The 26,088-nt window shown below is 44.0% G+C and overlaps 1 protein-coding gene across 1 annotated transcript in view; it reads left to right on the forward strand.

The window, feature by feature from the left end:
* Positions 1-6,446: 6,446 nt before the first annotated feature.
* The window catches only part of UBE2W (ubiquitin conjugating enzyme E2 W), a 34,134-nt gene continuing 14,492 nt past the window's right edge, over positions 6,447-26,088 (forward strand). Inside the window, exons 1-2 of the mRNA XM_066624378.1 lie at positions 6,447-6,552; positions 20,675-20,766. Coding sequence (XP_066480475.1) covers positions 6,538-6,552; positions 20,675-20,766 — 107 coding nt within the window. The 5' untranslated portion in view covers positions 6,447-6,537. The remainder of the gene's footprint in view (positions 6,553-20,674; positions 20,767-26,088) is intronic.

The raw sequence follows: 26,088 nt of genomic DNA on the forward strand, positions 1-26,088 counted from the left end.
GGAGGACTGACTACCTGGGATTGTCTCTCCCTGAGGCAGAGTGGGAGTGGGTTGGTTGCTGGCAGGAGAAAAATGTGTGCATTAACTGAAAACTTGACTACTGAAACCAATATATAGGGGTGTCAAACATAAGGTCCGGGGGCCGCATGTGGCCTGCGGAAGCTTTTTATCAGGCCCTTGGGCTCTCAGCTGCTTAGCAGTGCTGAGATAGCACTGCTGAAAGGGCAGCCCACATGAAAATTAGACTCTCCCATGTCTTGAAATATGATCAAGATTTGTGTGTTTTCTGTCATTTGCAGCTAATGAGTTCCTAAGTGAAAAAGTGCTTATTTTTTGTTTTGACCGGTTTAATGACATCACTTCCTGCCTAATGGCATCACTTTTGGCCCTCAGCCATTCAGCCCTCGGTATGAAACAAGTTTGACACACCTGGTCTAGATATTCCCAATAACGTTGCCTCTTCATCCACTGTGCTCATTCTGTGTGAATGAACACTAAAAGTATAACTTGACCAGGAGCCTGACAATGCATCTTAATATATATTTATTGCATATTCTGTATTTGCTTTCTTGACCTACATTTCATGGTTTTTTAATCCTTTGCTTTCCACCATACTACATGAGGCGGAAACTATAAAGGATTCAAATGGAAGGAATAACTTGTTAAAGAAACCTGAGTTTCTTTCAAATATCCTCTGTTTCCAATTGCTCTTAAGTTGGCAAGCTCTGATGTGAGAACTAGCACAATTCCATTGAGGTGCACTGCCATCCGTGAGACGTGGCCTTCAGTTGCTATGCAACTGGCTAAACAAAAGGATATGAATATATAACTTCCATATGAGCAGGTAAGAGGTGAAACAGCTATGCTGTGGAGGAGGTAGGATAAAAATGATCCTGTTAGTTACATAAGCTATCCAATATCCATTTATTTAAAAAAGTAGATTATGTAATTTGGTAGAATACTTATCCAATACATCCCAAGGCCTCAGATACTAGGAAGATGAACCTTTGCTAAAACAAATCTCCTGACTTAGGCATTGCTGCATCACATCTGCACAACCTTGCAGATCTGCACGTTGGGGGAAGAATACCAGGCAAATCTCTAACAAAAACCCTTGACTTCCGACGGGTGGACTTCCCTCAAATGAGGAGGCTGGTTCGAAGGAGGTTGAAAGGGAGGGTAAAAAGAGTCCAATCTCTCCAGAGTGCATGGAGGCTGCTTAAAACAACAGTAATAGAGGCCCAGCAAAGGTGTATACCGCAAAGAAAGAAGGGTTCCACTAAATCCAGGAGGGTGCCCGCATGGCTAACCAGCCAAGTTAGAGAGGCTGTGAAGGGCAAGGAAGCTTCCTTCCATAAATGGAAGTCTTGCCCTAATGAGGAGAATAAAAAGGAACATAAACTGTGGCAAAAGAAATGTAAGAAGGTGATACTGGAGGCCAAGCGAGGCTATGAGGAACGCATGGCCGGCAACATTAAGGGAAATAATAAAAGCTTCTTCAAATATGTTAGAAGCAGGAAACCCGCCAGAGAAGCGGTTGGCCCTCTGGATGGTGAGGGAGGGAAAGGGGAGATAAAAGGAGACTTAGAGATGGCAGAGAAATTAAATGAGTTCTTTGCATCTGTCTTCACAGCAGAAGACCACGGGCAGATACCGCTGCCTGAACGGCCCCTCCTAACTGAGGAGTTAAGTCAGATAGAGGTTAAAAGAGAAGATGTTTCAGACCTCGTTGATAAATTAAAGATCAATAAGTCACCGGGCCCTGATGGCATCCACCCAAGAGTTATTAAGGAATTGAAGAATGAAGTTGCAGATCTCTTGACTAAGGTATGCAACATGTCCCTCAAAATGGCCATGGTGCCAGAAGATTGGAGGATAGCAAATGTCACGCCTATTTTTAAAAAGGGAAAGGGGGGACCCGGGAAACTATAGGCCGGTCAGCCTAACATCCATACCGGGTAAGATGGTGGAATGCCTCATCAAAGATAGGATCTCAAAACACATAGACGAACAGGCCTTGCTGAGAGAGAGCCAGCATGGCTTCTGTAAGGGTAAGTCTTGCCTCACAAACCTTATAGAATTCTTTGAAAAGGTCAACGTGGATGTGGGAGAACCCGTGGACATTATATATCTGGACTTTCAGAAGGCGTTTGACATGGTCCCTCACCAAAGGCTACTGAAAAAACTCCACAGTCAGGGAATTAGAGGACAAGTCCTCTCATGGATTGAGAACTGGTTGGAGGCCAGGAAGCAGAGAGTGGGTGTCAATGGGCAATTTTCACAATGGAGAGAGGTGAAAAGCGGTGTGCCCCAAGGATCTGTCCTGGGACCGGTGCTTTTCAACCTCTTCATAAATGACCTGGAGACAGGGTTGAGCAGTGAAGTGGCTAAGTTTGCAGACGACACCAAACTTTTCCGAGTGGTAAAGACCAGAAGTGATTGTGAAGAGCTCCAGAAGGATCTCTCCAGACTGGCAGAATGGGCAGCAAAATGGCAGATGCGCTTCAATGTCAGTAAGTGTAAAGTCATGCACATTGGGGCAAAAAATCAAAACTTTAGATATAGGCTGATGGGTTCTGAGCTGTCTGTGACAGATCATGAGAGAGATCTTGGGGTGGTGGTGAACAGGTCGATGAAAGTGTCGACCCAATGTGCGGCGGCAGTGAAGAAGGCCAATTCTATGCTTGGGATCATTAGGAAGGGTATTGAGAACAAAACGGCTAGTATTATAATGCCGTTGTACAAATCTATGGTAAGGCCACACCTGGAGTATTGTGTCCAGTTCTGGTCGCCGCATCTCAAAAAAGACATAGTGGAAATGGAAAAGGTGCAAAAGAGAGCGACTAACTTGATTACGGGGCTGGGGCACCTTCCTTATGAGGAAAGGCCACGGCGTTTGGGCCTCTTCAGCCTAGAAAAGAGACGCTTGATGGGGGACATGATTGAGACATACAAAATTATGCAGGGAATGGACAGAGTGGATAGGGAGATGCTCTTTACACTCTCACATAATACCAGAACCAGGGGACATCCACTAAAATTGAGTGTTGGGCGGGTTAGGACAGACAAAAGAAAATATTTCTTTACTCAGCGTATGGTCGGTCTGTGGAACTCCTTGCCTCAGGATGTGGTGTTGGCATCTAGCCTAGACGCCTTTAAAAGGGGATTGGACAAGTTTCTGGAGGAAAAATCCATTATGGGGTACAAGCCATGATGTGTATGCGCAACCTCCTGATTTTAGAAATGGGTTATGTCAGAATGCCAGATGCAGGGGAGGGCACCAGGATGAGGTTATCTGTTGTGCTCCCTGGGGCATTTGGTGGGCCGCTGTGAGATACAGGAAACTGGACTAGATGGGCCTATGGCCTGATCCAGTGGGGCTGTTCTTATGTTCTTATGTTCTTATGTAACCTGTCTCATAGTATTTAAAACATTCATGCATTATTTCCTGTACCATAATGGAAACGGAGGCTCTTAACCTTCCTGTTTTTCTGCGTCCTTTTATGAAACTTGGTTTCCTTCACCTGTGGTCTGGCTGTCCTAATCTGTACCTGGTATAGTAGCAATCTATTGTTTGTTTTAGCATGATTGTACTAGATAAATGTTAAACAATACTTCGAGCCCTTTAACGCTTTAAGATGAATCATTTCAAATATTAGGCTATAGTATTACCAGCCTTTATAGGTGCTATAGCTAGCTTGAAAAGAAATGTCTATAGCCAATAGCTGTAGGCATGTTGCAGAGGTGCCAGTTACTATTTTGCTGTAGGTCCTCTAGCTCAAAATCATGATTCTAGTCTGAGTCTTGAAACTAAACTGTTTACTATATGGCTATAAAATCCCAAAGCAATCAGGAATAACAATCCATGACCTTAATTTTCTCAGTCTTTGGAAGGAACAAAAGAACCTCTGAGCATCTTTATAAGTCTGGTGATAAATTCCCTTCTGTCTATTTTAAATGCCTCACTGAACCATGCAATTTGAGCATGTAAATGCCAAGTTTTAGATGTGTTGTTTTAGATGGTGGGACTCCTGCTATCAGCCATAGCTGTTAGTTTGAGAAGGAAACTAAACCGCAAATTCATACAGGCCAAGAGCTGCTTTTGCAGTGCTAAAAATTGTCAAAATTTCTGGCTATAAGCTTGTCACATTCAACCAAGAGTCTCTGGAGAACTTCTGAAACATTAGATAACCACAAGTAAAGATAAAGGGGCCTGCTGTAATTTAATGTGATAGTCTTTGATGTATGGAAAAGGGGAAACAGAAGAATCTCATTAATCTTTAATAGTGGGTGTTTATTATATGAAAAACTATACAAGGCAAATCTGATTTACAAATGGGTGTGTTCTGTCAGTACTAAAAGGTTGTAGAGAAAAATAATGAAGGTGACTATATTCCCTTTTCCACCCCAAACTTCATTGTGCTGTGACTGCAGTCTCTGACTATTGCGGTGATTTTCAACCTTTTTCATCTTATGGCACACTGACAAGGGACTAAAATGGTCAAGGCACACCACCAGGTTTTTTTACAATTGACAAGGCACACTATGCTGCCAGTGGGGGCTCACATCTCCCATTAGCCCTATTAATAAATGACCTTCCCCCAAATTCCTGTGGCACACTTATGGACCACTAACTGCACACCAGTGTGCCATGGCACAGTGCTTGAAAATGGCTGGACTAATCAATGTGGTTTCTAGTTAGTAGAAACTAGAAACATTCACAAATGTCACATTCAGTATGTAATTATTGCTGCATATTTGGCAGTTCAAAACAGACAAAAATTAAACAGACAAAAATCCTGGTGTCTGCCCTTATCCCCCCTTTAAACCTACTCACTTGTAGTGCAGTGCTGTAATATGTTTTTAAATTTTGTGAACCACCTTGAACTTGAATGAGAAAAAATCCTTGTGGAATTTAAGTAAAAAGAACACTGGTTCTTTTCCATATCTTTGAACTGTATAGTACAATGAACTATCAAAGTTTTACATGACAGTTTTGTTTTTAGATGCCAAAATTGTATGGACACGGAAGAGCATGGTCTCACCTTTTCAGAGGCAGGGTCTATAGGATTTAGGAAACTCATGAATCAAATTTATGAGGAAAAAAAGATGCAGAGAGCTCAGAAAACTAACGAGTCTTCTATCCCCCCCTTTAATTTTTCTATCTGGATATGGCTAATGAGGAATTGAGTGAATGTATTTAATTGTATTAACTTTGATTAGCTTCTCATATTTATGCAATTTTCCTCAAACTTATGCAGACATGCACTCTCATTCAGGACTTTGCCTAGCTCTGATCTCATTTAGCATGAACTAGATGCCTTGAGGGCTCAATCCTATCCAACTTTCCAGTACTGATGCAACTGCAGTGCAACTCCAAGGTACATGAATGAATGTTCCCCTACCTTTAGGGGGTCTCTGTGACTGCCTCCCCCCTGCAGCACACAACATGTGCCCCGTTGGAAAGGACTTGGCCCTCAGTCTTCACCACCTGCACTACGGGATAACAATGCATACTTTGCATTGTCAGTGGGGGGGGGGGGAGAGCAGGTAGCGGTGCTGTCCCCCCAAGTCTGGTGCCTGGGGGCCCAATCCTAACCAACTTTCCAGCACTGGTGCAGCTGCAATACAGCCCTGAGCTAAGGGATCAAATGTTCCTATACCTTGAGGAGGGTTCTGTGACTGCCTCTCCACCACAGGATGCAGAGCATGCCTCATTGGCATGGTTGCACCAGCAGTGGAAAATTGGATAGGATTGGGCCCTGGGATATTTGCCCCATTGCCCCCCTTAGATATGCCACTGAGAGTGTTATTTTAAAGATAAGACATTTGAAGCCATTTGTACACTCAAAAAGTACTATACAAATGTGAACTATTATTAAGTCTGTTATTGTTTCCTGCAAGGCATTCGACATATCCGGTGTGAGAGTTTCTTTGAAAAAAATTAAATACATTTTTAAATTCAATAAATGTTTGCTTTTTTTTAAAAGAGCCATTAATAGTGATCTGAATGAGTACCACACAGAAGATCAACAGTGATAAACGGGGGGGGGGCGGAGAGGGGGGTGATGACACTTGTACTGTGCCAAGTTCTGTCCTCTAAGAGAGTAAAGGCAGGTGGTGCGCTCTGCTGGAAACAGAGAGAAACTGAGAGCCCAGCCTGTGCGTGCCTACTCGGAAGCAAGCCCCACTCTAGTCAACGGGGCTTCCTCCCAGGAAAGTGTGCATGGGTCGTAGCCCAAGAGCCCAGCCTGCGCGTGCCTACTCGGAAGCAAGCCCATGAGAGTCAAGGCGCTTCGTCCCAGGAAGGCACGGACGCGACTGCAGCCCGAGCAAGGCAGGATTCCGCACTCCGCTCGGAACGTTCCCCGCCTGGGGCGCATGCGCGCTGTCCCCGGGATGGCAGGAGCGGCCACGTGACCCGTGGGAGAGGAGCGGAGGGAGGGGCGCCAGCAGTGCCGCCGCCGCCGCTGCGCTGCGTCTCTCCCGATCCCGGCCGGCGGCGCAGGAGAGGGAGGGGGCGGGAGGCGGCTCATCATGGCGTCTATGCAGGTGAGCGGCGGCCTGGGTGGGAGGGGAGCGTGTCCGCCCGGTGGACCGGGAGGCTTGAGGGGAGGGCGGGGAGCGGCGCTGCGTGGAAAGGCCGGTGACGGTTGGAGGAGAGCCGCGCTCTGGGGGCGTCGCGGGGGGGGACTGAGGGAGACGAGCCCCCCGGGCTGGCTGCTCCCCTGGAGCGCGAGCACTGGAGGGCGGAGGGGCAGCGCGGAGGCTGGAAGGGCCGCGCAGGTGGGGCTGCGCCAGGAGGAGCAGGTGCCGGGGCTGCTTCCTGCTCTGGGCTGGGGCTACCTGGCGAGAGGCGCTCCACGGCCTGTCTGCCTGCTGGGACAGGTTCATTCCCCTTCCTCCTAAGGCTTCAGTGTTTCTCAAACCGTGGGTCAGGACCCACCAGGTGGGTCCCCATTCATGTCAGCATTTTATTTTTAATGTATTAGTCTGTGTGACTGCATTGGGGAAATGTTACAGCCCAGTACTTTTAACAGGCTGCTCTGTATATGCTCTTAATTATAGTGAGGCTTACTCCTGGGAAAGTGTGGGTAAGATTGCAGCCCACGATTATTAAGAATTTTCCTGCTTGATGATGTCACTTCTGGTCATGACATCACTTCTGCCGGGTCCTGAAAGATCTCCTTCCAAAAAGTGGGTCCCGATGCTAAAAGTTTGAGGATCACTGTCTTAAGCCCTTTGGTGCTGGCATGCCTGTTCTCTTCCTCTCACTGTAACACTGGCAAGACACATATTTCCTCATGTGTGTCACAGCTGCTGTGAATGGGGAGGAAAAGCAAGGAGGGGTGGAGACACACAGGTGTGTCAGTGAAGGGCTTAAGTAGGAGGAGGGTCACTCTGAAAGTCAGGAAGTATGGAAAGTTATTCAGTGCCCTTCTCCAGTCCTTCATACCTTAGTCATTGTGTGTTTTGTTGAGGGGGAGTGGCAGTGGTAGCAGTAGCTGGGCAGTTGGCATTTCAGCCCCTTTCTCTGTTGGCTTTCTCTGTTGGGTGCTTTGCTGTTGCTTGCTTTGCAGACCCCTTGTTGTCTGCTTCCCTAGATGTCAAGGATATTACCACCCCCCCCCCCAAAGCACTAATTCATGTTAAACAAAAAGTGTAGCCTAGTCACTGTTATGGGCCTAACTTGCAGGGTTGATGAAAGTGTATGGTACTGAATTACTGTATGCTAAGCATGTTAGGAAAGATTCTGTACAGATGGGACTTCAGTATCCACTGATTTGACTCACCACTGATACTGAGGTTCACTTTTAAGTGCATTGTAACAAGGAAAAAAGCATCAAAATCAAATTCCCCACCTTCATGCTGTTAAACAATTATAATTTCATTCCACTAGATTCCATTATTCACCTCATTGTAGTATAGTGTCTACACTATGTCAATATATACATTGTATGTATAGTGTCTACACTATACTATACTATACACTATATATACACTATACACTATACCAAGTGTCTATACCAAGGATTTTCAGTCTTTTTCATCTCATGGCACACTGACACGTCACTAAAATTGTCAAGGCACTTCAGCAGTTTTTGGACAATTGACAAGCGCACTCATTGACAGCAGGGGCTTTCAACCCCCAGTGGCCCTACTAACAAATGTCCCTCCACAAAACTCTTGCGGCACACCTGCAGACCATCTGTGGCACACTAGTGTGCCATAGCACTGTGGTTGAAAATGTGGTCTATACCAGGGGTCGGCAACCTTAAAAACTCAAAGAGCCATTTGGACCCATTTTCCAGAGGGGAAAAAACCTCAGGAGCCACAAAACCCCTTTGACATCTAAAATGAAGATAACACTGCATATATAGTTGTTTTTTTTTACCCTTATGCTCTTATAGGTCCCATTTTTATAATGTATAATGTATAATTTTTATAATGTATAATGGACCCCACTTCTAGGGTAGCTCGCCTGTTCAACCTGCAGAGGTCCTCTCTCCTGCCAGCAGCCTCCTGCCACTACAGCAGACCGTTGGTCTTCAGCAGGTCTTGGGCACAGCAGCCACACACCAAACTCCAGTGTCTCCAGCAGTCCATTAGTCACAAAGTCAGTCAGAGTATCCAGGGCAGAGTCCAAAGTCAATAAGTCACATTCCAAGGTCTGATTCCAAAGTCAGTCAAAGTAGGCAAGTCAGTCTCCTCCAACCTGCACTCCTTCTCCAACCCACACCCCCCTTCCTGCCTCAGGTGCTCCTTATATCCCTGAGGACCCTATTGCCTTCAAGTGGCTGCAGCTGTGCAGCACATGCTGCTGGATGCCCAGGCCTTACCCTTAAAGGGGCCACTGCTGACACCACATCTACCTCCTCACCAGATCTTCCAGGATTCCAATACATATGTCAGTTATGACATTTGCTTATCTTACATGGATACTAAAGAACTTCCCCCACCTTCCAGAGGCACCCTGCTGGAAGGAAAAAAGGACACAGACTGCAGAGGTGGGGAAGAGAAGAAGCCAGAGCTGGGGGGGGGAGCTGGGGGGGGAGCCACATGCCAGCTTCTGCCCTCCCTCCCTCAGGCTGCAACCCTCTCCACACTATCCTGGGAGTAAGCCCCATTGACTACAATGGGACTTCTGAGCAGACAAGTTGGTTGGAGCTCTCAGGTTGCAGTCCTCTCTACACTTTCCTGGGAGGAAGCCTCACTGACTACTTGTGAGTAGACCTGCATAGGAGGGGGCTGAGGCTGCAGCCCTCCACATCTTCCTGGGAGGAAGCCCCACTGACTACATTGGGTCTTACTTGTGAGTAGACCTGCACTGGAGGGGGCTGAGGCTACAGCCCTCCACACCTTCCTGGGAGTAGCCCAGGGACTACAGCGGGGCTTGCTAGCAAACAGACCTGCTGGGCGTGGGCTCCCACTCACTTGGACCTTGAGCAGGCTTCAGGGCTGCAATCCCAGGCACCCTTTCCTGGGAGTAAGCTTCATCCACTGTAATTGGGTTTACAACTGTGTAGACATGCATTGGAGCAGGCTCCAAGGCTGCCATCCCAGGCACCCTTTCCTGGGAGTAAGCTTCATCTGCTGTAATGGGGCTTACTGCTGAGTAGACACACAGGATGTCTCCTCAGCTGTGGAGGAAAAGCCTCTCCTTGCACTGAGTGGGGACCTGCTCAGGGAAAGGCGGGCTGCAAGGGCTGGCAATGGCTGAGGAGGAGGGCATCCTGCAGGAGAGTTGGGGAAGGGAAAAACAGGGAGCTTAAGCCTGCAGAGCAGGCAAAATTGAAAAGGGAAACCAATGCGGGGCAGGTGGGGGTGAAGGGAGAGGAGGGCAGTGAGCTCAGGAGGCGGAGGGAAGCAGCCTGCCCTCCCAACACAGGTGCCTCCTGTTACCCCCTTTGCCACTTTCAACGGGAGGAGCCGCAGCAGACAGCTGAAAGAGCCGCAGGTTGCCGACCCCTGCTCTATACCAATGCATTCTGGGATACAACGAAAGAGCAAGAAACCTGGTAGTGGGTCTTTAAAGCTGTTTTTCCACTAATTTGGTATCCACTGATTTTTTTAATCCACTGAGGATTCCAGAACAAAACCCCAGTGGATAACGAGACATGACCTGTATATCTTATTAATACACAGTATTTAGTGCTTTTTAAAATTAAAATGTAAACTCCATGAAGATACAGTCTTGATTTCTCAAACAAGTGCATCATTCAGTAGAATATCCTTTCTTAGACAAAAGCCTATGCTATAATCCATTTTAGTTTTTAAGGTACTGCAAGAGATGGTTTATGAATCAGACTAAAATCCACTGTGTGTATGAATATCTTGCATTACAGCCCAATTGTAGGCATGTCTACTCAGAAGTAAGTTCCATTGTGTTCCGTGAGATTTACTCCCAGGAAAGAGTAGATAGGATTGCAGCCTTAGTATTTAGAAGTAAAGAGAGAATAAGTAACCTTAAACTGAATGCAAGAATAAATGGGGAGTGAGACTTGCCACAGCTAAGTATTTGGAAGTTTGCCATGGATGTGATCAAGGTGAATTCTTATTTAAAGTTAATTAAAGATAGATGGAATAAAGAGAGACTGAATAAAAGATTTAAGAACAGCTATCTAATGGTTCCTATCAGATTGATGCACAGAAGTCTACAAAGTGTCTTTATTTTTAATTTGAATTCCAACTTTTTATTTAATGTATTGAATTTTCAAGAAGCTGACTAGTACAGTGAATGAATATTGCTTTTAAAATGTTTATGCTGGGCAGGTTTCTTGTAGAAAATAAAAGTTGGAGTGCTTTTTTAAGTTCTTGCCCCATCCTGCTGAGTGACCTGCAGTACATCAACTAACCTTAGTTTTCACGCTGCAGAATAAGGTAATTCATTAGAATCTCAGTTTTGTGATTGTGAAAATACTGAAAGGCCTTTCTAGTTACAATAGAAATTGTATTTTGTGTTGTCTGATTCTTTGATCTGTTATTTCTAGCATTGTGGAATCCTACAGTTCTAGTTTCCTTGGGTGGATACTGTGATGCCAAGGGTATTTATTAAACCTATTGATAGTGTGTTAGGGATCCCTTATTTCCCTAGGCAGTTTGATCAGGGAATCAAGGGAATGGATTAAGCGTTGTTTGTTTCCAGCTTACATGTCTGTATAGCATTAAGGATCACTCCTATGGTGAGAGATTCCATTCAGTCATCTTTAGCGAACAGCTTTTAGCCTGAAATACTCTAACAATTTAATACTTGGAAATTTATTAACCATTTGGTGTTTCTTCCCAGCTTCCCAATGTAAACTCTGGGGGAATAAACCCTGTCACTTTTATTTTTTCCTAGGTCTAGTGCACAGCAGGAAATTGTAGCAATAAATTTCTCAAAGGAGGAAACTTATACAAAATGCATACCTTTCAGTGTTCTTTATATTCTTATATGGTATCATCTGTGCCTTGTGTTGTGTGATTCATTTGCACTAAGAACATTAATTTTTTTGGTAAAATGCATTAAAAATTAGTGGTTTGTGATAGTCCTTGTGTATGTTACCATTACTTTTAAAAATGGAAAGTAACTTCTAAGGAGAAAGTGGGCTAATTTGTTGAGTTTGGGTGTTGGTACTTTAGTATAAATCCCTACTCAGCCTTGCAGCTCACTGGATGGCTTCGGGCTGATAGTTCTCTCTTGGCCTAAGCCAGTGATGGCTAACCTTTTAGAGACTGAGTGCCCAAACTGCAACCCAAAACCCACTTATTTATCACAATGTGCCAACACAGCAATTTAAGCTGAATATTGAGGTTTTAGTTTAGAAAAAACAACTCATACATTAACATCTTTTACCCACTATTACTTGTAACCCTTAATGAACTTTTCCTCTAGAAATTTGTCCAATCCCTTCTTAAAGGCATCTAGGCAAGTTGTCATCATTGCTTCCTGTGGCAAAGAGTTTCACAGACTAATTACATGCTGGGTAAAGAACTACTGTCAGGGAGGGGGTGACTGCAAGACCTTGCCACTGCTCATTTTCTCAAACAAGAAAATATATTTTTTTTAAAAGCCCCACCCACAGAAGTGGGCTCTAAGGCTGCAGTCCCAGCCACTCTTTCCTAGGAGTAAGCCTCATTGACTCTAATGGGGCTTACTTCTGAGTAGACACACACAGGAGCAGGCTCCAATCCCAGGCACCCTTTCCTGGGAGTAAGCCTCATCCACTGTAATGGGGTTTACTACAGAGTAGACACGCACAGCAGTAGCTCCAAGGCTGCAATCCCAGGCACTTTTTCCTGGGAGTAAGCCTCATCCACTGTAATGGGGCTTACTTCTGAGTAGTCATGCAGGATGTCTCCTCTGCTGTGGAGGAAAAGCCTCTCCTGGTGCTGAGTGAGGAGCTGCTCAGTGAAAGGTGGGCTGCAATGGCTGAAGAGGAGGGCAGCTCAGGATTGGCTGGTGGTCAGCCAGTGAAGGGCCCTGAGCCATTCCAACTGAAAAAGCCAGGAGTCTGCTGGATGCTGATTGGCTGAGCCTGCTGGAGAGTTGGGGAAGGGAAAACAGGGACCTTAAGCCTGCAGAACAGGCAAAATTGAAAAGGGAAACCAATGCAGGGCAGGTGGGGGTCAAGGGAGAGGAGGGCAGTGAGCTCAGGGGGCGGAGGGAAGCAGCCCACCCTCCCAACACACGGGGCTTGGAAAAAGCCTCCGTTTTCTTTAAACTGACATGCAGCTTCAACGCCCCTCCCCACGCTGCCTGGCTCAGCGCTGCATGCCCACAGAGACGGCGCTGCGTGCCATAGGTTCGCCACCACTGCTAAGCTGTGTTCACAAATAGTATCTAATGTGTATCTTGGTTTCTCAACACTGCTGTGTATATGAAGTAAAACCATTTCAAATATTGGTGACACATCACAGCTTCATGAAACACTTGCTTAATACCATGCTATGTATGTACTGGCCTTACTACTGATGCAGTTTGGAATTGGGACACATGTCAAAGCTGAACTTGTTCTTGATTCACTTAGACTTGGGAAACAAAATTAGTGCTGTTTTCTTTTTTGTTGATGCTGACAGCCAACCCAAGACTCACTGAAATTATTGTTGGCTGAGATAATTTAAAGACCTGAATCCTTTGTGATTTTATTTTTGACTGCTGTATATGCTACCTGGTTTCAGCTGTTTAAAGATGACAGGGAGATACTGTGATTTAGAGAAACCCTTTAAGTACATGCAGATGTATGTGGTGTTTTGTCTGCGGCAGCACCTGATAAGCTGTATCTCAAACTGCTTTTTGAACTTCTCTGAAGTCCTTCAAAAGTACCTTGTGATAAGGCATGAGGGAGCCAGCACTTATGTCTAATAACTCGCCTGTTCCATTACTGTAAAAGCATAAAGATGAGAAGTTGGATTGCCAAGATGGAAAAGCCATGTTAGTATGTAGCAGGAAAAACAAGTCTTATGGCACCTTAAATTAATTAACCCCTGCTAATTGGGTAAGAGGCACTTTTTCAAGTGGGTGCTCCTTTTTTTAGCAGGGGGAGAGTAACTGGCCCATCTCACCCCAGCAGTGTCTGTTCTGGTGGCTGTCTGCTGGTATTCTTTTGCATCTTTTTAGATTGTGAGCCCTTTTGGGACAGGGAGCCATTTAGTTATTTGATTTTTCTCTGTAAACCGCTTTGTGAACTTTTAGTTGAAAAGCGGTATATAAATAGTGTTAATAATAATAATAATAATAATAATTAAAGATTCTGTTTTTACTGCTTTTTTTTAGGCACTTGAAAGTTGTAAAGCCAGTCAGTTTTCTGAGCTGTGACAGTGGATGTGATTGTGGTACAAATGTGCAGGGGGTGGTAATGGTACAGTGTAAGATAGTTTTTTGGTGTGTGTGCACATAAGCCTGTTCATCTCATTATCATCGTTCTTATTAACAGTATTTATATACCGCTTTTCAACAAAAAGTTCACAAAGCGGTTTACAGAGAACATCAAATATCTAATAACACCCTTTACCAAAGGGCTCACAGTCTAATAAGATGCAAAAGAACACCAGCAGGCAGCCACTAAGAAAGACACTGCTGGGATAAGGAGGGCCAGTTACTCTCTTCCTGCTAAATAAAAGAGGGGCTCCCACTTTAAAAGTGCCTCTTTAAAAACATAGTGTGTTTGAATCTGTGATACTTTGCTGTGGGGAAGGGGTGGCTTTGTGGTTTAAAAAATAATGTAAGCACTCAGCATGAATGATAGCTCCTCCTTGTGTGAGCTTTAAAAAGTAGAAAACCAATAAAGAGTTCCAAAGCTAAGTTGGAGATGGTGGTTTATCATGAACATTATTTTGCATGCATGAAAGTAGTATTAGGTGCTTAGTACTAGTTTAAATTGATTTCCCACATAATTTTACATGCAGAACTCATGAAGGCAGAGCATACTTTAAAGCTAAAGAAAGAAAGCGTATGGAAGCTCAGTGAACCAAATTCAGAAAATAAAGGTGGATCACTGATTCTGGCTGTACAGACTTCACTTGTTCAAGTAGATGTTTCTTTGAAGAACTAGATATAAATGCAAATACAGGTGTACCCCCCGTATTCACAATTCTCAAATCCCCCTGTGAACAGCTGAGAACGTCCTGTTAGGATTATCACTATCGCCTTCTTTAGCGTTCCTCCAGCAACTATGAGTCTATGTTCTACGAAGTACAATTAAGACACCTTTGAACTATGGCATGGGAGAATATCTAGTATGGAGCACATTAAAGTTTTGGTAACAAGACCTGCATCCATGTACCAAAAGAATGAAGGTCCAAGCTTGATGTCAGGGGGCTAAAGAAAGCACTTCTATTGGATTTGGTCTAAAGGCTACAAAAAACAGAGGCCAACACACATTTTCCTGTCTTAAAGTTAGACCTATTCCTGAGTATATTTTGGTTATCAGTTTTGCCCTATCATGTCTACATTCACAAAGAAGCTGCTCGAACCATTTACTATGCCATTTCTCTGAAACTAGACATGATAGGGCAAAACTAATGTCTTGGGTGCCCTTCGGGGAGAAAGGCGGAATACAAATCCAATAAATAAATAAATAAATTTTTGGAATGGCCTCCCAATTTCACATAAAATCACCACAAATTTTGCTGACCCTCAAATTTGCAGGCCTTTGTAATGAACCTGTGCACTGGAAAATTGAAAAGTAGCCTTGAAGTTTATTTTGAGAAGTATGATAAAGCTGCAATCACCAAATCATCATTGATGGCTTTTCGAGGCATTTGAGGAGTTTGTATATGTGCCGGCTTATAGCAGTAGCATGCCCAGAGCCAGAGACCAATACAGGAATAGTAGGGAAAGCCAATGGGGAAGATTACTTACCAGAGTAAGACATTGCAGAGGAAGCAAATCAGTCTCCAGCTTCAAAACCCTGATGTTCAACCCAATAGAGAGAGGTGTAGTACTTCTAGACTTATCCTTCGTTACAAGGTCATTGTTGCATCATGAACCAGCATTGTGGGAAGAAGCTGAGGCAAATAATTGGGGAGGGAAATGCAGTATAAAGAGAAATAGATGGATTTGTCTCAGCTTCTTTCCACAATGCTTATCCTTCCTTACAAGGTCCATGGATCTTACCTCAGACACCTGCCTATGTTGCTCTCACAGATAAGTTGAGGGTAGCTTCTGAACTCCAAATCCGAGGGCATAGAAAATCCCATGATAAGTCAGGGGTTAAACTTAGGAGTGTGCGAAATTATTTTAAAGTGACTTACCAGGAATTGTTTTGAGGCAGCAGGAAAAAGGGGAAAAAAGGAACCATTTTACCTTCTTCAAACAGGAAAAGAGATGAAGGTACTTATGGAAGTGAGGAGTACAGTGCAGCACTTCCATAGCAGCAGCCCTCATACAGACTACACTTCCCATAAGTGCCTTCACTTCTCTTCCTGTTTGCAGAAGAAGCTAAAACGGCTACCTTTTCCATTGCGGCCTGTGAATACTGTAATTACTGTTAAGTAAAATCAGTCCTTTTTTCTCCACCACCCCCCTCCTGCTTCTCAGCCCACTCCCATCCCCACCTCACTAAGCAGCTGCTCTTAGAAACTTTACTCACTGTACTGACCTGTGTATAAGTCAACTCAGGTTTTCAGGGTTAATTTTAGGCATTTTTTTTACTTATACACAAGTATATATGGCGACCTGCCACCCAGCAACAGAGCAACATGGTGCAAATGGGTGTTCTTAAGAAAGGTGCAGAAGGAGTTGGAACACTACAAAGAGAGGCCAAAGGCTACTTGTAGAAGTATGGGGAGCACTGTGATGAAACCTTTGCCTCCATGGTGAAATTTAGCACAGTAAGAATGCTCTTGACTAGCTGCCTCCTGACAAATGAATGTCAAGCATCCAGATGTCAAAGCTGCTTTTCTGCATGGTGAGGTAACAGAAGAGCTACATGGAACAGCCACCAGGCTTCACAAACAGCAAAAAGATGCATCTCATGTGTAAACTATATGACTTAAAGCAGACAGCCAGAAGCTGAAGCCATGAGGCTTCATTCGAGGTGTGACAGACCAGTGTTCATATACCAGACGAAGAGATGGAAAATGAACCCATTTTTTATCATATGTTTATGGCTTGATCATTTGCTATGAAAGAGACTATTGTGTGCCGCCTGCACAAAGAAGTGGAAATAAAGGAACTGGGAGATACCAGTTACTACCTAGGCATCCAAGTTGAGATGCAAGAAGATGGAAGCTATCTTTTCAGCCAAAGGGGAAAGACTTTAGACCTATGAGAGTCCCTGAGAGTAAAAGATGCCAACCCAGTAGCCACACTAATGGAAACTGACTCTTCTTAAACGAAATGAAGAAAGTGAACTGATGCCAAACAATAACGTATATAGGGCAGCTGTAGGAAAGCTGCTGTACCTGAGTACCACAACCAGACCAAATTTTGCCAGTGCTGTAGGAATCTTTAGCAGACATACCAGTGTATTACCAGACTGCACAGCAGACCAGACTGCACAGCAATTAAGAGAGAAGGCAGATTCAAAGGTACTCCAGACTTCAAACTGAAGCTGTCAATTAGTGACAATCACTAGCCCAAAACTAGTGGGCTATATGGATACAAATTGGGCTGGAGTGACTTTGGCCACAAAGTGACAAGTAGTTATTTACTTCTGTATGGCAGTGGGGCAGTTAGTTGGGTGAATCAACTATTGCTCTCTCAATAGAAGCTGTGCTTCAGCAGCCAAAGTATGCAGAGAGGTGATCTGACTTTATTAGTTGTTGAATGACATGGGCATAGATGAAGCAAAGCCAATTCAGATTCAAGAAGACAACCAGAGCTATCTATATGATACTGGCACAATGCAAAAAAGACAGAATACATTGATATAAAACTCTGCTTTGTGTATGGCCTGCATAAGCAAAGGACTTATCAAGATGGACTTGATAAGTCCATCTTCCTTTTTCATTCATTTTTGCTGATTTGCTTGAGTATCTCACCTGCTACATTGTATGGAAGTTTTAGTTTCATTTGTAGTTTTAAAAAATCTTTTCATATTTTAAATGTTTATCAGTATAAAAGACACAAGATTTCATCTGCTGGTAACTACTGAAGTGTCTTGTTTATGATAAGCTTATATAGAAAATTAGTTGTAGGTGTATTTCGTTCCCGGGAAGTATACTCATTCAGAGCATTTCCTGTGCGATGAAAGGAAAATTGGGACATTTGGGACTTTTTTTAGTTTAGGAAGAAAGACAACTAAGGGAGGGATGACAGCATAATAGAAGCTTTCCCCCTCTTACTAGATAGTGTTCTCCAATAAAAATTATAAAATTATTGGCAGTAGTCAAACACAGTGCATAAATTTATAGAATTTACTACAATGGGATGTAGTGATAGTGGCTTTTAAATGTGTCATACAAATTAGAGTGATTGATATGATGCTACATTGAAGTTGCATGTTTGGAGGCTATATGACACTGAATCCCAGTTGTTAGGGGTAAACATCATGAGAAGCCCAGTGTTGTCTTGCTTTGCTTGTTGGCTTTCTGAAGACATGTTGGCCACTGTGAAATGCACAATGATGGACTAATAAATGGATGCTTGGTCTGACCTAGTAGAACTGCTTTTAGATGGTTCTCTGTTCCAATATCAAGTCAATTTTAAAAATAGTACTTTGAGAAAAAGAATATTTGTGTCTAAAAATAAGAATCTGCACTTGTACCTTGCTTTTAGTTTGTGACCACTGTTGCACTTTGCAGAAATACATTTGGAATCTCTTTATCTGCGGGGGTTCGGTTCCCCTGCAGATACTGAAAACCACAGATAATGAAATCCATGGAGCTCACCTGAGCTCCATAGGTGACAGGAGCGTTGCTGTGGTCCTCTCCAGAGCTGTTCTGAGCCCCGTAGAGGCCGCACATGGCCTTTGTGGGCCTCAGAATAGCATCTGGAGATCCTAGAAGGGCACTTCTGGTTTTTGGCCAGTCGCCTCTGGAAGCTTCAGGTTGGGTCAAATCTAGCTTCAGGGGACCTGCATTGAGCCAAATCCAAAGATATAACATCCGTGGATACCGTAGATACTCACTTGTACAGAGAGAAATTTTACCCTAAAAATCCAGCATAGCCCATCTCCTTGTCCTATCTCTGATTCACTTAGGGATCAGGGCAGTTCAGGGGTGTTGTGGCAGGCAGGAGAGGCCCAGAGGAGCAGCAGGCATGAGCTCAGCTCCAGCTAGCCATGCTTTGCCGCTTCAAAAACAGTGGCACAGTTTTGATTCTTTTACTCCTTTCAGTCAGGCTCCAGGGCAAGCTGCAGCTCTTCTCACAAGTTCCTTTCCCTAAGTTTCACCTCCTAACTTATCTGAGGGTCATGAATCTTTCCATGATTTTTGGCTGAAAACCTGCCCTTGACTTATTTGTGAGATCATCTTATAGGCCAGTATTGTAAGTAGGTTCAACCTGTATCAAACATTAGACCAACTGCTGTGGAAATGCTCACTGTAATAAATTGTAGCTTTGGGACCTGGGGTGACATACAGAAACCTGCCATTGTTTTCCAGGCAGAGGAATCCAAATCTTCTTAAGCTGGTACAACTCCCTTGCCCTGGCTCCTGAGTGTTATGAATGTGCCATAAAGCATGTTCCCAGCTACTCAGGAGTTGGGTAGGCTGTCACAAGGACATGCACCAGCCTTCCAGTGCCAAATCCATTGCCAGAGACAGTGAGTTTGTCCTGGCCAGGCAGGCAGGCTGGGAGAGGTTGATGAGAGGACACAGTGGAGGTGGGGAAGAGATGTGGTGAGGTTAGTGTGAGCTGGTGGGCAGGCCAGACCTAGGAGGGAGTGGGGTTGCTCAGATTTGCAGCAGCTAATTCACTAGTGCAGATTAGTTTAGCTCTGTGGGGTGGCTGGTGCGTGACATGGTGTAAGGAGATCAATATCCCCTTACTCCAAGTTGTGCCCTAGCCACCTCCTAACTAGATACACTGCAGGCCAATCGGCCTGCCTGTTCTAGTGTAAGTTGGAATTGCTCCCTAAGTATAACATCAAGAATGTCTTTTCATACTAAAGGCTATGGTAAAATGAACAGAATTGCTGGCTTTGTTCAAATAATCCAACAAATCATAATTTTTTGAATTGTGAGCATGGTCTTCAAGGTTGTGTGTTTCTCCTTGCCTCTAATACAGGGCTATGATGGAGGAGCTTTCTAAATTAAACAACTCTGCATATTGTCCCGGGAGCTGGAGTTTAACAACAGTTTACCAATTAATTTATTCTTTACAGTGGGTTCTATTTATCTGTGGATTCTTTACCCAGGTTCTGAACCCATGGCAGGAGGACCCACAGATGACCTCCAGATGCTACTGGAACCTTGTACTGGTCATGTCCAAGGAGCTTTTTGAGACTTATAGAGGCCACACACAGCCTCTACAGGCCTCAGACTGGCTCCGGATGTGACTGGAATGAGGTTCTGGTTACAAAGGCACTGTTGGAGTGCAACCCATGGATTTAATTATCCATGGGTTTCAGTATATGTGGGGGTGCGGGAACTGATCCACCATGGATACTGAGGTGCAATTTTTCCCCACAGAATTTTCATAGAAGATTAGACCAGATGCATTTCCTGGCCATTCAGTCTGCCTGCAATTGTTTTCTGTGTTCCTGAATAAGAGAGATCCAACAATTCTTGCATCTCGTGAAACGTGTGCAGCCTGTGAAAACTTATGCCATAATGAAGTGGCTGGGATTACTAAACTCCTGGTACTGCACTGGCAAAGTTATTTATGAATTTTCAGACCAGTAGTGATCTTTTTTTTTTAACTGCACTATACAAAAATCTTTGTAACCATTGAACCAAGCAATGGTGCTGGAAGGTGGCTCATATTGTTTCCTCTCGTTACTTCTTGGTATGAGTGAATCAAGAATGGTGCTTATGAGAAATGTGTTGTGCTACTTTAGTCTTCCTGCTCTTTTAAGTATAACTGAAATGCTGCTGTTTATGGCAGTGTTTTGCAACATAAACTTTGAGTTCTTCCCTATCTCTGTTTAGTTTCTAGAATCAGCTGCTACATTTGGACCATTAACTGTCACAGACTTGCATATTCTAGGCCTGGACTGTTAACGGATTTTTCTTGTGTATGTATGTTAACTCATGTAACAGCTTAAGAAAACTATGCTTCATGAAATATTCAAATGTTCTTTTTTAGAAGAGGCTACAGAAAGAGCTATTGGCTTTACAGAATGACCCACCACCGGGAATGACTTTGAATGAGAAGAGCGTACAAAATTCAATTACACAGTGAGTGTTTCTATTTTTATAATTTCTGTTCTAACTGAAATTGAAAATGACTATGATGATTTTTTTGGGTAATATATTTACAAAACATGAAGAATACATTGTATTGCAAGGTATTCTTCTGCTTGCAAAAAAAGCCACATTTCTGCTGGAGGTGGGGGAGATAAATTTTTTAAAAAATCTCTCCTTCTCCAGCATCCTGAAACCAATAAATAGTTTGCTCTTGCCCCCCCTTCAGAAACATTTGGGAACTGCAGGGGGAAGGGGAAATTACTGAAAATCACTTGCATAAATGTGTTTTTTCCATAATGTGAAGACTTCTGGATACATAATTAGTATGGGATTTGTGCCTGTTTTACTTACTCCTTTAAGCCCTTGAGGGAAGAAAGAGGAACTTGAAGAAATTTAAATTGAAAAATTGGAATGTTTTGCCTTATCCTGTTTGGAAGTCATTTGGTCTTAAAATCAAACTAATTAGGACAGACTATTTTTAAAGAAGTTGTTTCTTTTTCTGTTCACCTTCCCATATGAAGTAATAAAATTTTCATAGAATTAAAAAGGAAAAAAAACTATCAGGGAGTACTGCTCACTATATTATAGAAGTTCTGTGTAAAAGTGTAGTGAGATTTTTGGGCTGATTTGAAGAGTGCTGTACAGGTCCAGCCTTGTTATACACTGATTTTTTTGTACACAAATTTGACTCAACACGAATAGCCACTGCAAATGAGAAGGGATGTGCTGATCCCTGGAGAAGGGGAAAAATACATCCCTTTAAAATCACAATTTAAAAAAACTACTTTACTTATTGTTGTAGAGAGACAGTCATGCAAGCCAATACAGGTATAACCTAATCATCCATAGATTTTTCTCTCTCTGTGGAGTGATAAGCGCCCTTTAAATTAAAGGAAAACGGTCCTTTAAGAATGAGAGAGAGAGAGAGAGAGAGAGAGAGAGAATCAAGCTGACAATCCATCAATCATTCTCTCTTCAGGCAGCTTCAACCCAAGACCCCTGCCTCCCCCCTGAGCACCTGAAAGAAAGATACTTTGCATTGGGTAGAAGTGAAGCCTTTCTCAGCACCTTTAGAGAGACTGACTGATGGATTGTCCTCTTAATGACTCTATCTTAACATCACAAAGGTCAGCAAGGCTGTTTTTAAATCACCTGAGCAAAGAAACTTTGTTTTTTAAATTGATTTGCTATAGTTTTTTGCTATCCACCTGAGTTCTTGGAAGGAATAATGAGACTCAGCCTGTAGTTAGATTTCAATACTTGAACTACCCCATTCATAGTTATCACATAGGAATCTGTTGGTAGTGAACATAAGAACATAAGAACAGCTCCAGTGGATCAGGCCATAGGCCCATCTAGTCCAGCTTCCTGTATCTCACAGCAGCCCACCAAATGCCCCAGGGAGTGCACCAGATAACAAGAGACCTCATCCTGGTGCCCTCCCTTGCATCTGGCATTCTGACATAGCCCATTTCTAAAATCAGGAGGTTGCGCATACACATCATGGCTTGTAACCCATATTGGATTTTTCCTCCAGAAACTTGTCCAATCCCCTTTTAAAGGCATCCAGGCCAGATGCCATCACCACATCCTATGGCAAGGAGTTCCACAGACCAACCACATGCTGAGTAAAGAAATATTTTCTTTTGTCTGTCCTAACCCTCCCAACACTCAATTTTAGTGGATGTCCCCTGGTTCTGGTGTTATGTGAGAGTGTAAAGAGCATCTCTCGATCCACTCTGTCCATCCCCTGCATAATTTTGTATGTCTCAATCATGTCCCCCCTCAGACACCTCTTTGCTAGGTGCCTCAGCTAGTGCTGTTGCATTAATGTGATTTGGGCACAAACGTTGCTCATTTGCTCTCATTAATGCTCTCATGAGCATTTGTTGTTTTTATAGAAAAGACTGGAAGGGTGCTCCTGAATATCTACTGTTGAAGGGCTTACACTCCTCAGAACACATTTTTGAATAGCATAGGGGACTACAGAGAAAAAATTCAAGCTCTCTCTCTCTCTCTCTCTCTCTTATTCTACTTTTTTCTCTCTCAGTGGTTCTCAAACTTTTTAGCACTGGGACCTACTTCTTAGAATGACAATAAGTCAGGACCCACCATAAATGATATCATTAACCCATAAGTAATGTCAAGGCCAGAAGTGGCATCATGAAGCAGGAAAAAATTTTAGCATCCCCATACAACAAAATCAGATCAATTAAATTAAAAGTTTACAATAAGTGTGAAACTGGAAACCGCAGCTCCAATAATGGGTAGTTGCTCAGCACTGTTGGTTTTGGCAGCTCTAAACCTTGTGTGTGTGTTGCTCACTGAAACCCATCTTACCCTACCCCCTTCCTATTAGGGTAGACTTTCTACATATGTACCTTCAAGATTAGTGCAATATGTATCAATGATTTTTGAAGCTATTTGTCTTCTGTCTTATCTGCCTTTATGGTTTCTTTAACTTCTAATAAAGTTGATACTTCTATGGTTGTAGGATTCTAGTTAACTGTTTAGTCCAAGTCAATGTAAAATTCCTTCAGATCCCTTCACTTGAACTCATCTTCTCCTTTTCACCTACTTTTTCACTATGGTTCCTTATTTAAATGCTAATTCTGTTCCTCTCCTTCCATTATTTTCCTAGTTTTCTTGCATGCACTGACCATTTGGTCCTTAATCTGCCCCACAAAACTGCTCCTGTTCCTAGACCATGGGTGAGGTTTCATTTGAGGCAAACCTGTATACCTGCAACTTGTGTGTTGAGCAGTCTGAATGTATTTGGACATCCATTTCCTGACCAAGTTAGTGTCAGAGGAATCATTGTCGCAAGAAGAATACAGATAACCAGTGCTTTTTTTGTAAAAGAAAAGGTGCAACAACTCACAACTTGTTAATCTTTTATTTATTTATAAACCATTTTTTATTGGAGAAATAAAATCTTTTTTATGTGCTTCCCCCCTAAAGATGAACTTACTTCTGAGTAGACATGCATAGGATTGGGCTGTCAATCTCCACATCCCCTTCCCCCTAGCTACTTCTTCTACACATGGGGGAAAATACTGTATAGGTGCACTTGTAGCTTGTAGTATGTAGTGTGGCACTACTTTGAGGAGAGGAAGCAGTGAATAGATTCCGAAAAATGGCTTACATGAGTTCCATATAGTAAAATTACTCTAAGCAACTGTGGGAGTAAGAACAAAAAAGGAATTCGTACACGAGAGGGGTCCTTAGGTGCACATAGAAACAGCTACGTTTGCAAACAAGCAATTAAATATGGTTTAATTCAGGTATCAGAATACTCTGTGTCTTTGGGAAGGCGCTAGGCATGTAATTGTATGTTCTCTGCTGCCCTGAGCAGCTGCTGTGCATTGCTGGAGAGGAGCTGCAAACGCTGGCTGGCAGAGGGCATGCTTGTGGGGGAAGGATGAGGAGGATCTCTGGCAAGGCTGGACAGCACGTTGTACACACGTAGAATCCCTTTTCACCTGCCCTTAGCATGTGAAAACGGGTGCAAATATATATCTCTGCTAGGATTAAGAGCCCAATCCTAGGTATGTCTACTCTGAAGTAAGTCTTGTTCTAGTCAATGGAGCTTACTCCCAGGAAAGTGCCTAGGATTGCAGCCTAAGAGCCCAATCCTATGCATATCTACTCAGAAGTCCACTTTAGTGAATGGGGCTTACTATGGATAGGATGGCAGCCTCAGGGCCCAATCCTGTGCCTATCTCCTCAGAAGTCAGTCCCATTAGAGTCAATGGGGCTTCCTCCCAGGAAAGTGTGGAGAGGACTGCAGCCTCACAGCCAAAGCCTATGGCTGTCTATTCAGAAGTCAGTCCCACTAGAGGCAGTGGGGCTTCCTCCCAGGAAGGTGTGGAGAGGACTGCAGCCTAACAGCCCTTCCTCTGCCTGTCTACTCAGGCTGCAAGGCTATGACAGTTTCCCGGGAGTAAGCCCCATTGAACACAATGGAACTTACTTCTGAGTAGACATGCATAGGCTTGGGCTCTCAGGCTGCAAGGCTATGCACCTTTTCCCAGGAGCAAGCGCCATTGAGCACAATGAGACTTACTTCTGAGTAGACACGCCTAGGCTCGTGCTGCAGATTGGCATGGGGGCTGCACCAGCCAGCTTCCTTCCCCTCCTCCTCCTCCGCCAAGCCAGTACCTGGGCGTTCCGTGGGTGCCGCAGCCCGTCTCCCTGGCTGGCTGGCTGGCTGTCCGTCCTCCTCCTCGGCGTCGGCGCGTGTTCCCCACGTCCTCCACTGGCTTGGAAGCTGCGCAGGGAAGCAGAGTGCGGGAGGAGGGGAGGTGGGCTGGGCGGGAGGTGAGAGCTTGGGGATGGGGGCAGGAGGGGGTCATTGTGCGGTCAGGCAGGGGCCAGGCACCCGCCCACCCTGCATCCCCCAGCACCCACCCAGCGAATGCCTCTGTTTTGCTCCCCCCCCAGAATGCCTCCAAAGGGGAGGGGCCCCTGCAAAAAGGTGCCGGAACTCTGCCCCCCCCTTCCATTAGAAAAAAAGCCCTGCAGATAACCTTCTGTTTTCTGAGTCCAAATAAGTGTTGTTTTTGCTAAATTAAACATGGTTAACTTCATGTTTATGTTGGGTCATCAATAAATTCCAGGCACCAGATTGCCTAAACTTTAGGCGGCCTAAATCTTTGGATCCCTCTAGGAGGGAATGGTTGCCAGGCTGAAGGACAGCCTTTGTTGTGAAGTACTGCAGCTGCTGCTGCAGGAGCACCTGGGTTTCCTTGTTTGTAGGGCTGGCCTAGAGGAAGATGTGGCAGCAGCAGTAAGAGCCATTAGGCTGTGGGAGATGCAGGCGGATTGTTTACCTGAAAAAGGGAAAGGGTACTCAAATGCTTTAGCGGGTTGTTGCACAGAGTACACACCTTCCCCACCAATAGGCCCTGCATCTTTGCTGCAGCAACCCCTGGGCCAACTGGGAAAGTAACCAAGGAGGAAGGAATTGTCTTGCTGCCATGTCTAGTCAGAAGTAAGCCCACTGATTTCAAGTATATGGGAATGTAGCTATAAAACATGAAATTAACATGAAATTTTTAAAATATTTAGTCTTGGATAAATATTTTTAGCTCTTTTGCTATCGTTTTGATGTTTGTCATAACAGAGGTTGAAAATGAGCTTTTTAATGCTTATTTATATGTGAAATCTAATGCAAAGCACTGGTGGCCTGTGAGATTTTGGGCTAGTTAAAATATAAAACACTGAAAGCTGAAAATTTTGTCTGGTTCTTAAATGTTTGGGTTGGCTGCTAAATCCAATGCAAATTTGTCAAGCCCTGCATTTCATGGTCAT

Source organism: Tiliqua scincoides, chromosome 4 (genome assembly GCF_035046505.1).
Source record: "Tiliqua scincoides isolate rTilSci1 chromosome 4, rTilSci1.hap2, whole genome shotgun sequence".
NCBI lineage: Eukaryota > Metazoa > Chordata > Lepidosauria > Squamata > Scincidae > Tiliqua > Tiliqua scincoides.